Genomic DNA, 15,895 nt, shown 5'->3' on the forward strand with positions numbered 1-15,895 from the left:
CCACAACTCTGAAAGGCGGATCTCCAGTGGCACCCACCGGCACCCCGCTCACTGCCCCACCATCTAGCCTCCTGACGAAGGGGTCGATGGCAAAGGCATAGAGCAAGGGACTCAGCGGGCACCCCTGGCGCACCCCAGATCCAACCTCAAAGGGCTGCCCAACCCAACCATTCACCAACATGAAGCTCTCAGCCCCTTGGTACAAAGTCTTCAACCAGCCGATGAACCTCCCCTCCAAACCATACCGGTCTAGGAGATGCCAGAGGTACTTGTGATCAACTCGATCAAAGGCCTTTGCCTGATCCACCGCCAGCAAGTACTTTCCCCATCCTTCAGCCTTACATCGCTCCAGAGCCTCCCGGACAGCTAACACCGCTGTAAAGGTACTCCTGCCCTGAACCGAGCAATGCTGCTGATGGGAAAGCAAACTGTCTGCCACTGACGACAAGCACCAGAACAAGATCTTCGCCAGAACCTTTCTATCGACATTGAGGAGGCTGATGGGGCGCCAGTTCTCAATAGCCGAAGGATCCTTACCCTTTGACAGGAGGATAACTGCAGACTGTCTCATGGAAGGAGGGAGAGATCCCTCATCCAGACAGCTGTTATACACTTCCGTGAGACGAGGTGCCAGGCGGGATTTAAAAGCCTTAAAAAATTCGGCTGTCAGACCGTCTGGCCCAGGAGTCTTCTTAATGGCCAGACTATCAATTGCTCTGGACACCTCTTCTGCAGTAATCTCTCCAGTCAAACTCGCCAGAGGGACATCACTGTCCAGACCAGGCGTGGATTCCAAAAAGCTCGACATCCCTGTCCGGTCAAGGTGCTTCTCACTCAGTAAATCCGCATAAAAGGACCTGGAGACCTCCAGAATCCCCGACCTGGATTTAGTCAGGGACCCCGTACTATCCCTCAGAGCAGAGATCGTCTTAACTGCTGCACTCCGTTTGCAATTCTGGAAAGGGTCGGGTGAGTGGTATTTCCCATAATCCCTCTCCAGAACCAAAGAGGCACGCCGATCATACTGGAATTGCCTGAGGAGAAGCTTTACCTCCGAGATTGCCCCCGAATCTCCACCGCTAGAAACAAGGCGGTCGAGCTTCCTCCGCAACCGCTGGTAGGCGTTATACTGTTTAAACTGCCGTCTCTTACCAATGGCCTTGAAAAACCTGCTGATCCGCACCTTTGTGAGCTCCCACCACTCAGACTTACTGCCGCAGAAATCCAGCACAGTCTCCTGCGCCTGAAAGAACTCCTCGAAAGATCGTCTCACCTCCTCGTCCTCCAGCAGAGACGAATTCATCCTCCAGATGCCCTTTCCTCTCAGCGGCGTGTCTGAAATATTCAAGGTGACAAATAGCATAAGGTGATCGGAAAACTCCACCGCCCGACACTCAGGTGCCGAGAAGGCAGAGTTCTCCTTCAAAAAAAACCTGTCTATCCTACTCTGGCTATTACCTCTCCTATAGGTGAAACCCGTGCCGTCTGGGACACTTTGAATCCAAGCGTCAACCAGACCTGCCTCCCTGACTATAGCATTTAGAAAAACGCTGTCGTATCCCAGCCTGTCAGTGAAGCCTCTCCTGTCCTTGGGCCTAGTAATGGTGTTAAAATCACCTCCAAAGACTACCAGCCGGGATGTAAAGAGGTAAGGTTTAATCCTCGCAAAGAGGTTCTTCCTGTCCCACTTGGACTGTGGGCCATAGATATTGATGAGCCGGAGCTCTTGCCCCCTTACGAGAACATCCAGAATCAGACATCTTCCCATCTCTACCTCAATTATCCGCCGACACGTTACCATGCCGGTAAAAAGTACCGCAACTCCGCTGTAAGGCTCAGCCGCAAGAGACCAGTAGGAGGGCCCACGCCTCCACTCACGCTTGGCCAGATGGACATCAGCCAAGGTGGGCAACCTGGTCTCCTGCAAAAAGAAAATATCAGCTTCCATCCCACTGATCAAAAATAAGGCTGTTTCTCTAGCACTTACAGACTTTATGCTGGCAACATTAATGGTTGCCACCTTTATCGGAGCGGGAACTGCCATTAAGATAATTGAGAGGGACGTTTCTTAACCCTCCTCCTGACTTTTTTAGCAGGGTCCCTTACACGCTTCAGGAGCCCTCTCGCTTCCTCATCCTCCATCGGAGAAGTGGGATCCAACTCACCCTCATCCCCCGATAGAGCCCCAAACCGGTTTTCCAGGGCCACCTCCCCCACCTCCAGAGAGGAGACTGACCCCGCAGGGGATAGAACAGGCCTATTATGCCTACCCCCAGACACCTGGGACCACCCCTCCTCCTCCTGAGCCCCTACCGGGACAGAACCCTGGGACTCCTGAGGCCCCCTACCAGGCTTCTCCCTCCGCAAAGGCAAGAGCACAGGGGGAGCGGCCACAACTACACTAGACCTTGCCTCCACCAACCCAGCCCCCCTAGCAGCCTCCCTCAGCAGTTTCTTGTTCCTAGGAGGGGGGACAGGCATGCCAGAAGGGGCGACAGAGGACACAACTGGGACAGATGGGGCAGAAGGGGCAGAGACCAAAGAAGCCTCAGCAGCCTCCACCTCCCCCGCCAGGGTAGCTGCCAAAGCCGAAGCAGCCCTCACTAACTCCTCCCCCGCCTCCTCCGCATCCATGCGGGAAAACTCAGCTGCCAACTCTCCCACAGGGAGGTTATGGAGGGCTTCTGGGCACCTGTTGTACGAGTGCCCCTCCGTACCACAGAGGTTGCACTTGATGATATTGCAATCTCTTGCCAAGTGCCCTATCTCCTGGCAGAGAGAGCAACGTACAACTGGGCAGGTGGCAGCAAAATGCCCCTTAGCCCCGCACCGGTGACAGACCCTCGGCTGGCCAGGATAAAAGATAATTAACCGATCCTTCCCCAAGAACGCAGAGGAGGGGACATGCTGGATAACATTCCCGACCACACGGAGGCGAACAGAAGCCGTCCACCCGCCGGTCCATATCCCCCGGTCATCCAGGACCTTTCCCAAGGGCCCCAACACATCTCCATACCTGCCCAACCAGACCTGGATATCCGCAGCAGGGATGGATTCATTCCGCACCAGGATTGTAACCTTCTTAACCAGGGACTGGCGGGACAAAAGCCGGGGGGTCAAACCCACCCACCTGGGACTGGACACAAAAGTGGCCTCATACCGCTGCCAAAACAAATCAAGTTGGTCAGGCCGCATGAAAGAGACATCATATTCCCCGGTCCCAACCGGAGCGATAAAGGCAAAGATTTCACTTGCCTGGAACCCCATCTCCAGAATCCGGTCGATTACCTCCCTCCTACCAAGGGGGGGACCCACCCCTGTCCACTTAATTTGGACAACATTGCGCCTGGCTGCTGAAGTGGGTAGGTTGCCTGCCCTTGCCCTGGCTGACCCCATGGGCACTGGACCACCCCTAACCGCCGCGGAGTAGCTCAACGCGGGCTTAGGGACACTTATACCAGGGGATCCTGCAGGAGGAACCACTGCACTGGCAGCCAAGACAGGGGGCACAGGCTGTGAAACACTGGGACCCCAGGGAGCTGGGAGTTGGACATCACCCACCTGGGCAGGGGAGCCCACCTGGACATGACCCATAGGAGCCTGTACTAGAGGCTCAGAAGACAAATCCCCCTGAGGACTAATATGAGGCTGTACACCTGCAGCCATCACAACCCCCGAGGGGGCGGGGCCCGGCAGGACTACTGGGGAGAGGAGACCCCTAGTCAGAACCGTGGGGCGGACCTGCGCTCCTGACACATCAACAGATATGACATTTGTCACCCCCATGCCCGAGAATACCTCACCAGTCCCAGTAGCAGAGTCCTGTCCATTGTGTCCTGAGGGAAGTTCCCCAGCCTTAGCCAGCACCTCCTGCGGACTGTGATCCAGCCGCACGAAAGCGGCACGCTCCCTGGCCACCGGCTTGGCGGGTTTGCGCGGGATGACGTCACTTCCGGCGTCCACTTCCTCCTCCTCGGATGAAAACTGGAAGTCCGCATGACGCAGTTCCGGTCCTTCCTCCACCGTAAACTGGAGCCCACCTGCCAGCTCTGCCTCCTCCATCTGTGTCCCCCAATCTGTGGGATGCTGCCCAGGGGGGAGAGACTCTGATAATTCTACAGCCGCACGCTCCTCCATATCAGGCCGAACCTCTTCCTCCACCGACACAGCGGGCTCAGCCAGCCCCTGTCTCCTCTCACCATCCTCCGACAACTCCACTGCAAGATCCTCCACAGATGAGGCCTCCTCCACAGGGCCCCGCACAGCCGCTACCCTGCGGCTCCTCGCGGCCTTGAACTTGGCCTCATTTAGATACCGCTCACTAAGGGCCCCACTCTTCCGCTGCAGCGCCAAAACATACCGCTCCTGTTGGGACACCTGGAGCTCCAAGGCCTCCAGACCTGGCTTCATCGCCTGCCTCTTGGAGGACCACACGCGTAAGTAAGAGGTGCGCAGCTTCTTCAAACCAAGGGACAGCTTCTTAAGCTTTGCCCCCTCCTGCTCCACCAGCCTGATCCGAGCCGCCACACGCTCCCTGTATTGGGAGTAGGTCTCCCCCATCTTTGGGCCCGTTCCCAGGTCCTCCACTGCTGGGATTTGGAGGCCGGTACTAAGTCCCTCCAGGGTACTAACCTCGCTGGACTCAGGTCCCTCCTTCCTTCCTGGATCGGGCAGGGCACTTGGGGTCCCAGGCTTTGGGGCCTTCTTCCCTCCAGGACTAGGCCCAGGGTCTTCCATCCTGTTTAAGCCGGATACATCCCCTGAGGTCCCAGGCTTTGGGGCCTTCAGGTCAGCAGAACCAGGCCCAGGGACCGACATCCCACCTGGGCTGGGTTGGGGCAGGCAAGCCCCAGGCCCCTCAAGCTGTCCTGCAGCTCAGCAGCAGCAGCTCCTCACACAGCCTCTCCTCACAGATCCAGGAAATGACTGACCTGCTGTGCAGGCTGCAGTACCAGTGCTGGCCAGCGGATCACCAGGCAGGATGGATCCACCACACCATGACACCACCACCACCAGCCTGAACCACTGATACAAGGCAGGATGGATCCCCCACACCATGACACCACCACCACCAGCCTGAACCATTGATACAAGGCAGGATGGATCCCCCCACACCATGACACCACCAGCCTGAATCATTGATACAAGGCAGGATGGATCCACCACACCATGACACCACCACCACCAGCCTGAACCATTGATACAAGGCAGGATGGATCCCCCCACCATGACAGCACCACCACCAGCCTGAACCACTGATACAAGGCAGGATGAACCCCCCTCACCATGACACCACCACCACCAGCCTGAACCATTGATACAAGGCAGGATGGATCCCCCACACCATGACACCACCACCATCCTGAATCATTGATACAAGGCAGGATGGATCCCCTACACCATGACACCACTACCAGCCTGAACCATTGATACAAGGCAGGATGAAGCCCCCTCACCATGACACCACCACCACCAGCCTGAACCATTGATACAAGGCAGGATGGATCCCCCACACCATGACACCACCACCATCCTGAATCATTGATACAAGGCAGGATGGATCCCCCCACACCATGACACGACCACCACCAGCCTGAACCACTGATACAAGACAGGATGGATCCACCACACCATGACACCACCACCACCAGGCTGAACCACCAATACAAGGCAGGATGGATCCCCCCACGATGACACCACCACCACCAGCCTGAACCATTGATATAAGGCAGGATGGATCCATGGTTTCATGTTGTTTACCCCAAATTCTGACCCTACCATCTGAATGTCGCAGCAACCAGTCTGCCCATTCTCCTCTGACTCCTGAAAGTCACTTAAATCCCCTTTCTTCCCTGATCTGATGCTCGGTTTGAACTTCAACAAGTCGTCTTCACCACGTCTAGATGCCTAAATGCTGCCATGTGATTGGCTGATTAGCAATTTTTGTCACCAAGCAATTGAACAGGTGGATCAAATAAAGTGGCCGGTGAGTTTATATCAAAATGAAAGATAAGGAAGTGCTTGGAGAGATACCAGGGAGGTACGAGAGGTGAGAGAGGAGAATAAATGGGCCAGCATTCAGAAAAGGGTTAAGATAAAGCAAATATGTTTATGAGTCCATAAAAAGTGGAAAAGTCCATATGCAATAAAATCCAAGGAACACTCTGTATGAGGGCAGCCAGGTGTCAGAGCAAGAAGAGGCTCTACAAGCAAACATAGAAAAGGCACAGCAGTGCCAACCTGAGTGTACTAGTAAAATGCACACAAATGTAATTATAAATTGGCAATGTACAAGATAAAACGTAGTATGGCACATGTCAAGCAGAACATCTCACTGTACAGATCCAGACCACTGCTCTGCCACTCTATGTAGATCTTTATATCACTAGGGGGGTCACCGGCAGGAGGAAGGAGGTCCTGATTCCCCTATATAGAACTGCATAGCATTAGAGGGATCATCAGCAACAGGAAGGAGGTCCCAATTCCTCTATATAGATCTTTATATCACTAGAGGGGTCACCGGCGGGAGGAAGGAGGTCCTGATTCCTCTATACAGATCATTAGTTGGACCTCATTTAGAATACTGTGTTCAGTTCTGGAGAGCACACTTACAAAAAGATATTGATCAGATAGAACGAGTCCAGAGATGGGTAACAAGAATGGTGAAAGGTCTGGGGGAAAAAACATAATAAGAGCGACTTCAGGAACTGAACATGTCCAGTGTGGAGGAAAGAAGGGAAGGGGGAGACATTTCTAATCTTTAAATACATCGGGGGGTTTAATAAGGTTCAATAAAGTTAACAAAAGACAAAAAAAAACAAAAGAAATGGCAGACTTGTTAGACCGCTCTGTCTTTTTCTGCTATCACTTTTCTATGTCTCAATGGTTCTGGTTCCAGAGGTCTGCAACAATAGCAAACCTAAGAATTTTTTTTTTAGTTGACCCAAAGATTTACCTTTGAGACAGGTGAAGTGACAACAAATGACAGCTTCAGCAATGTGACTCAAACATTTAACAATTATCTGAGACGTCAGTGGCACATGGGTGGGTGGATTATGTAAATTAGAACTGTTTTTCTTTTACAAACTTTTACATTCTTGGCATTCAGCTAAGCTGAGGAAGCCACTTGAATGAGAGGTGAACTGAAGGCTAGTGGTATGCTGAACACCCCCCTGTTCGGGTCATAGTTGAACATTTGAACCTACCAAACGTTTGACTTCGAATAGAGGGGACAAGCCACTAAGCGGTATCCTACCACATCTGAGTATGCGATAATATACCGCACAGCTACGAAACACGTTCTTTATTGTTTCAGCGGTCAGCGGGGTTCCTGGCAATGGAAAAAAAACACGTGGATCCCCCCCCCGCCCCCATCCGTATCAAGCCCTTCAGGTCTGGTATGTATTTTGAGGGGAACCCCCACGCCAAAGTTATTTTAAAAAAATGGCGTGGGGTTCCCCCCCACAAAATTCATACCAGACCTTTATCCGAGCATGCAGCCCAGCAGGTCAGGAAAGGGGGGGGGGGGGTCAAGCGAGCGCCCCCCCTCCTGAACCATACCAGGCCACATGCCCTCAACATGGGGGGGGGGGGCTTGATGTTTATGGGGACAAGGCCCGTGTTGATGGGGACAAGGGCCTCTTCTCAACAGCTGTGTCCAATGGTTGTGGGGGTCTGCGGGCAAGGGGCTTATAAGAATCTAGAAGCCCCCTTAAACAAGGGGGCCCCCAGATCTCACCCGCATGTGAATGGAACCGCTACTCATTCACACAAAAAAAGAGTAGTGTGAAAAAATGACAGGAGATAGTCTTTGTCAAGTCCTTTATTAACCACTTCCAGTCCGGACACTTTCCCCCCCTTCCAGTCCGGACACTTTCACCCCCTTCCCCCCCAGGCCAATTTTCAGCTTTCAGTGCTATCACACTTTGAGTGAGAATTGTCATGCAACACTGTACCCATATGAATTTTTAGCATTTTTTTTGAGACAGATAAAACTTTATTTTGGTGGTATTTATTCACTACTGGGATTTTTTTTTTTCTATATAAATGAAATAGTCCAAAAATTTTGAAAACAGTGTTTTTCTTATAAAAGTTTGCAAATAAATAATATTTCATCATAAATCTTGGCCAAAATCTATTCTGTTATCTTTTTAGTAAAAAATAAAATAACCCAAATTAGTTTATAACCAAAAATTATAATTTTAAAACATTTTTTTTACATTTTTATTTTTTTTTACATTATTATTTATGGGTTTTTTTTTTACATACTGTCACCCTAGCAGTACAGTGTCACCATAGTGACACTGTGCTACTTGTGGGGAGTGATGAAGATTTTTTTTTTTTTTTACACTGATTGCTTTTACACCCATAAAGGCTGTAAAAGCAATCATTTCTCCTCTCTGGCTGCATTCTTGCAGCCATTGAGAAATACTGTGTGAGCTGTGATTGGTCACAGCTTGTCACATGGTACAAGGCTGTTGTGAATAGCCCTGTACCATGTGATCATTCACAGATTTCACACGTAGTAAGCAATGGTGTCAGAAGTGACATCTTGCTTACTACTGTGCATGTGATCACTGATTGGCCAATCAGTGATCACATGATCGGGACCTCGCACAGAGGTCCCGTACAGCGATTGGTGTTCCACTGTGTCCGGAGGACACAGTGCTCCCAGGGAGCAGGGGGCGGGGAGGCCATTTATAAACAGCCACCCAACCCTGCACTGCCACCGTCTGGCTGTTTATATACAACGGCCGGACAGGAGGTGGTCAAAAACAAACATGTAAAAAAGTAGATCCAACATCAATCACGATGCTCTGCACTTCACGCTGGCTCCCGCTGCCTGACACTTAAATAGTGTGATGATATCACGGGGGGGGGGGTCACCTCTGCCTCCTTGTGACATCATGATGCACTGTGACTGGCCAAAGCATTGCTTTGTCCAATCACAATGCACTGTCAGGGCGCAGTGGATTGTGGGGAGCGGTGGGTGAAGAGCCTGTCGAACGTGATTACCGTTGATGTGCACGCCAAACACATGAACGGCCGATGTTTGAGTCGAACGTTAGTTCAGCTCTAATGTACAACCCATGACTACTGAAGGCACTTTGGCATAGCAGAATAAAGCAGGTCCAGCCAGGGGCGGACTGACAACTCATGGGGCCCCCGGGCAATAGGGGATCATGGTGCCCCTGTGTCTTTGCCCACACTCAAAAAAGTCTATAAAAAAGGTACCAGGGGTATTTCATGGGGCCCCCTACTGACCCCGGGCCCTCGGGCAGTGCCCAAGTGCTTGAATGGTCAGTCCACCCCTGGGTCCAGCTGACTGAGACCAACTTCTAGTAACTACACCATGAGCTGGATCGGAGAGAACCGTCACAGACATAAGGCTCATTTCATGGATCTTCAAACCAAGAAAAATGATCTTTATTTTAGCGACATGACAGTAATTTTCATCTCATTGGCTTCAGCTGTGAATAGCTGTGACTAAGAAAAATTAATAATAGCGCCTATGGTCAAAATTGTATAACTTACTAATAGTGTACCAGCTGCAAAAAAACCACCATATATAAAGTGTACCAATTAATAAATAATTTGCGCTAGTAAATATATATAAATATATATAAAGAAATCATCAAATCATAAGTCCAGAAAAATATATATATACCAATACCACAGAAAAATATAAAAAACTTTTAGGTGCAAAAAAACTTTTGTGCAAAAGGAGTGTCTCAATATAAAAAAAAGTGTCTCAATATAAAAAAATTTCACCAAAAAACCTTGATAATATAATGGCAGATCATCCATAAAAATATCTTCAGAAACGGAAGCTCTCCAACACACCGATCCTCATCGATCGAAATAACAGGACGAAAAAACTTTGTAGTTAATCGAAAATCCACTTCTCCAATAGAAAAAGGACCACCTTCAAACGTATCCATGGGGGGAAATGCCAAGCACTCGAGAGAAACAGAAAGACTTCATGGTGCAATATTATAAAAACCAATTCCTTTATTAGATACTCATTGCACTTACTCAAGAGGTGTCCCAGCCGACACCAGCATCAACAGCATAACAGCAATCACATAAACGAGCCTGACTACTCAGCACATGTGCAATAGCTGGCAGTCAAAAACGTAATGACATCACATCAATCAAGCTCCGCCCTACGCGTTTCGTCATCGACGTCCTCACGGAGCTCCGTGAGGACGTTGATGACGAAACGCGTAGGGCGGAGCTTGATTGATGTGATGTCATTACGTTTTTGACTGCCAGCTATTGCACATGTGCTGAGTAGTCAGGCTCGTTTATGTGATTGCTGTTATGCTGTTGATGCTGGTGTCGGCTGGGACACCTCTTGAGTAAGTGCAATGAGTATCTAATAAAGGAATTGGTTTTTATAATATTGCACCATGAAGTCTTTCTGTTTCTCTCGAGTGCTTGGCATTTCCCCCCATGGATACGTTTGAAGGTGGTCCTTTTTCTATTGGAGAAGTGGATTTTCGATTAACTACAAAGTTTTTTCGTCCTGTTATTTCGATCGATGAGGATCGGTGTGTTGGAGAGCTTCCGTTTCTGAAGATATTTTTATGGATGATCTGCCATTATATTATCAAGGTTTTTTGGTGAAATTTTTTTATATTGAGACACTTTTTTTTATATTGAGACACTCCTTTTGCACAAAAGTTTTTTTGCACCTAAAAGTTTTTTATATTTTTCTGTGGTATTGGTATATATATATTTTTCTGGACTTATGATTTGATGATTTCTTTATATATATTTATATATATTTACTAGCGCAAATTATTTATTAATAGCTGTGACTATTTATTTATTTTTTTAAATAGGGATCTTTCCTTACCCAGTTGTATTAGCATTGTGAATTGAGACTATAGTCCATCATAGATTTCTGTTTCCCATCTACAATCATTTCTTAGCTATTTTTTTATTATTTATTATTTTTGTTTTATTATTACTGTATATATTGTTTTTAGGAAACTGCTCCCATTCTGACTGCCACCCGATGGCAACGTGCAAAGAGTTTGGTGGGGACCAGCAGTGCACGTGTAAAGTTGGATTTGCAGGAGACGGGTCGTTTTGTGAGGACATGAATGAATGTCTGGATCGTTACACCAACAATTGTGACTTTTATGGAGGTGGTTCCTGTGTGAACACAATCGGCTCTTACACCTGTAATTGTAACCCTGGATTTCAGTATAAGGAGGAATTTGGCTGTGTTGACATTGATGAGTGTGCGGACCGCTCTCTGAATGGCTGTCTTCTGCCGGCGGTGTGCACCAATGGATATGGGTCTTACACCTGTACTTGTCCCTCTGGATATTATGGTGAACGATATACTTGCATAGATCCTTGCTCCAGCTACACTGTACTTAATGAGACTTGGCGCAGCACTTCCAACGTCCATACTGAACAAGACTATTGGAATTTCACGGATTGGATTCATTGTGACACTGACCTGAATGGCTGGTATCGGTTCAAAGATGAACATGATCTTCGTATCCCGGAGTACTGTGTGCCGTATTACAGCTGTGGCACACACGCCCCTATGTGGATTAATGGCTCACACCCAACACTCAGCGATGGCATCGTCAATCGTACGGCCTGTGCCAACTGGTGGTGGTTAGTACCTTGCTGTACATGGTCCAATCAGATTTCAGTAAAAATGTGTCCAGAAGGATTTTATGTGTATAAACTACAAAGAACGCCAACCTGCTGGTTGGCCTACTGTACAGGTAAGTATTAATATTAATATATTGTATTCACTACAATGCCTAATTGGTGGTCTGTTTAAAAACTAGAGAACAAGTTCATTTTATTATAAAAACTTCCCAACCTCCACCTCACCTACCTAGACCCCAAAACTGTTTTTAGCTAGCCCCACCCCCACCCAGGTAAAGTAGGTACCTTCTCCTGATAGTGGCGACCTCCCACTTGTACTTTACGATTTGGTGATCCTAATAATGCTTAAGAAATAGTGCCAATTAGACATGTGCAGTTTGTTGCATTCTGTACCAAAATTCGGATGTAAATTTTCAATATATAATATATTTTCCCTTACATTTTGTACATCCCATACATCCCATACACTCCTTACATCCCATACTCCCCATACATCCCACACATCCTGTACACCCTGTACACTCCATACATCCCATACATCCTGTACACCCCGTACATCCCATACATCCCATACACCCTGTACACTCCATACATCCCATACACCCCATACATCCCATACATTCTGTACACCCCGTTCATCCCATACACCCCGCACACCCCGTACATCCCATACACCCCATACATTCTGTACACCCCATACATCCCGTACACCCCGTACATCCCGTACACCCCATACATCCTGTACACCCCGTACATCCCATACACCCCATATATTCTGTACACCCCATACATCCCATACACCCCGTACATCCCATACACCCCATACATTCCATACATCCCATACATCGCACACACCCCATACACTCAGTACATCCCATAGATCCTGTAAAATGTGCATTTATTATTTTTTGTATAAAGATGAACTGATCCTTTAACTGTTTTTGGAAATCAGACATGTTTCAGGGAGCTGCGTACCCTTCATCAAGGCTATAAATTAGTTGGAGGGGAACAGGAGCGACATTTTTTCCCTGGTACTGTTCTTGTGCTGGAAGTATACGTAGGGGAGCTAAAAACCCCACCCTGAACCCTGTGTTATAATAAAAGCCTAGCATAATGAGAAATGGTTTGGCAGAAAATAAGAGATGAAAAGTTCTATAGAAACCAATCACAGGCCTCATGTACACTGCTGCTAGTAAACATAAGTTTAGGAGCTTTTGGCGTTTTTTTGCCAAAACCCCTGAACTCAACTTAATAAAAGCCTCTGCGTCCATGTACATATAAGCTGTTACCAGAGTTCACACATTTTCTCATGTTTCCTGCTCATATAACATCAGGAAAATAAATGATGGGTATGGCTGTCACAGAGACAAGAAGATGCAGAGTGTAATGAAAACATGGAAAAGGATGTAACCCTTCTGTCCCTGTCACTGCCTATTACCAAGAAACATAGGTGCCTGGGCACACCCTAATCACACCATGCCGAGCAGATTCCTTTGCTGCCTGGGCCCCTACTCAGTACCGAGCACTCACTGTGTTCATTCATAGCTGAAGCATATTAAGAGAAAATAGCTCTTCCCATTCACTCACTGTCCAGTGCAGCTGAGGCTGCATAGATAGGGACTGAGGAATATCTATCTCAAAAGTGAGACATCAGGGTCTGTTTAAATGCTTGGTATTTTAACAAAGCTCTCAACAGGGCTCCTAAAAAAATAAAAAAAAATTATAAAAAAGAATATTGTAAAAAAATAAATAAAATTGTAAAATAAAAATAAAATCTACTGACATTGTCCTCTGCTCTACTGACGTGTCCACCACTCTACTGATGCCACCCATGTTTTAAGTATTTTTTAAATATAAATATATATATATATATATATATTTATATATATACATACACACACTATATTGCCAATTGCCAAAAGTATTGGGCTGCCTGCCTTTCTTTGCACATGACCTTTAATAGCATCCCAGTCTTAGTTTGTAGGGTTCAATATTGAGTTGGCCATGCCCTTGGCAGCTATAACAGCTTCAACTCTTTTGGGAAGGCCGTCCACAAGGTTTAGGAGGGTGTCTATGGGAAGGTTGGACCATTCTTCCAGAAGCACATTTGTCAGGTCAGGCACTGATGTCGGGGGAGGAGGCCTGGCTCTCAGTCTCCGCTCTAATTCATCCCAAAGGTGTTCTATGGGGTTGAGGTCAGGTCTCTGTGCAAGCCAGTCAAGTTCCTCCACCCCAAACTGTCTCCTCCATGTCTTTATGGACCTTGCTTTGTGCACTGGTGCACAGTCATGTTGGAACAGGAAGGGGCCATCCCCAAACTCTTCCATAATCCCCCCTCCACCAAGCGTTATACTTGACACAATGCAGTCAGGCAAGTACTGTTCTCCTGGCAACTGCCAAACCCAGACACGTCCATCGGATTACCAGACAGTGAAGCATGATTGGTCACTCCAGAGAACACGTCTCCACTGTTGTTGTGCTAATCTGAAGGCCACACCAAGTTTAGAGGTCTTTAGCTATTGACTCTGCAGAAAGCTGGCAACTTCTGTACACTGTGCTCTTCAGCATGCGCTGACCCCGCTCTGTCTTTTACATAGCCTACCACTGAGTTGCTGTTGTTCCCAATTGCTTCCACTTTGTTATAATCCCACTAACAGTTGAGCGTGGAATATTTAGTAGCCAGGACATATCACGGATGGACTTATTGCACAGGTGTCCACCTATCACGGGACCACGTTTGGTGTCACTGAGCTCCTGAGAGCGACCCATTCTTTCACCAATGTTTGTAGAAGCAGTCTGCATGCCTAGGGGATGATTGTATACACCTGTGTCCATGGAGGGGATTTGAACACCTGAATCACATGATTTAGAGGGCGGGGACAATACTTTTTTCAATATAGTGTATATATATACACACACAAACACATGTGTGTTTGAGCTTTGGTAGTACACACCCTAACACAATAGGCTGAGCACCCTATGCGAAGAGAGGAACCAAGATGAAATCCAGTGACATACAGATAGTAATAAAAACAGAACAGAGGTTCTAAACTTTCACTCACTCAATCCAAATAAATAAATAAGGTAATTAAAAAGGGGGTTTTGAAACACAAGAACTGGTTTTAAAAAATCATAACGATCTCAAAAATGTATCAGTTGAGTAATAAGAATTTGTTTAGCATCGCTCATAAATCACAAACAGTGAAAAAGTTCATAAAACGTGTAAACTGACTGAATTTACAATGTAGTTCCAGCGAATGAGACAAACACCACAGCAGAACCTTCTACAACGGATAGTAGCACGATGGCTCCTAATGTTACGTCCTCTCATACTCTGTATTCCACTACGGACAACACAACTCTTGTAACTGACTCGGAAGGCACAACATCTAATATCACCACAGCTCTTACCACGGGAACTAATTCTACTTCTTCTACTGCATCAACACTTACTACAGCCATGACCAATCGCCAGTGTACAGTGGGAGGTAAGTCAGGTCACCTAATGTATTCTTTCGTATAGCTGGCCACAAAGATCACAGACAATTCCCCTTTTTTCCACCATGCCACCAAAGTGCTCAACACGATTATCTCATTTTTGTGCTTTAGAAATGACACTTTAGTAATGATATTTCAACACACGGGGGCATATTTAAAAAGCAGTGAATGTGAAATCCAGCAAACATTAAAGTGGTTCTAAAGTCTGAAGGTCTTTTTTTTACCTTTTTACCTTCATGCATAAACCTTCAGTATGCAGCTCTTCCACCCCCCCCCCCCACTTTTTTACCTACCTGGTTGCGATCCAGTGATGTGCACTCCCGGGTCTCTGCCTCCTCATTTGCTGAGAAACAGCATTGGCTCCCACTGCTGTCAATCACAGCTAGTGGGGAGGGAGTAGGGGGTGGGGCTGAGCCCTGTTTTGTGTGTCTTATGGACACACAGAGGGGGGTTCAGGAGCGAGCATGCATGAGTGCCCCCATAGCAAATGGCTAGCTATGGGGGCTTTCGGAGAAGAGGAGAAGACTGGAGCGCCAGTGGGGGACCCAAAAAGAGGAGAATTGGAGCTGCTCTGTGCAAAACCATGCACAAGCAGGTAAGTATAACTTGTTTGTTATTAACAAAATAGTTACTTTTGCTTAACTTTTATTATCACTTTAACCAGTGATAAGGAATTCACTGTATAGCAAAACCCACTGACTAGGGAAATTTACCTGCAGTGCGTTACGATACAATGTCCACTGTGCAATACTGCAAT

The 15,895-nt window shown here is 47.6% G+C and overlaps 1 protein-coding gene across 1 annotated transcript in view; it reads left to right on the forward strand.

Moving 5' to 3' along the window:
• Nucleotides 1-15,895, forward strand: part of LOC149459557 (uncharacterized) — a 49,013-nt gene that overhangs the window by 13,419 nt on the left and 19,699 nt on the right. Inside the window, exons 9-10 of the mRNA XM_089680963.1 lie at nucleotides 10,995-11,753; nucleotides 14,889-15,128. Of these exons, the coding sequence (XP_089537089.1) occupies nucleotides 10,995-11,753; nucleotides 14,889-15,128 (999 nt within the window). The remainder of the gene's footprint in view (nucleotides 1-10,994; nucleotides 11,754-14,888; nucleotides 15,129-15,895) is intronic.

Source organism: Staurois parvus, unplaced genomic scaffold, assembly GCF_062004578.1.
Source record: "Staurois parvus isolate SC_StPar_1 unplaced genomic scaffold, SC_StPar_1.0 ptg000254l, whole genome shotgun sequence".
Classification (NCBI taxonomy): Eukaryota; Metazoa; Chordata; class Amphibia; order Anura; family Ranidae; genus Staurois; species Staurois parvus.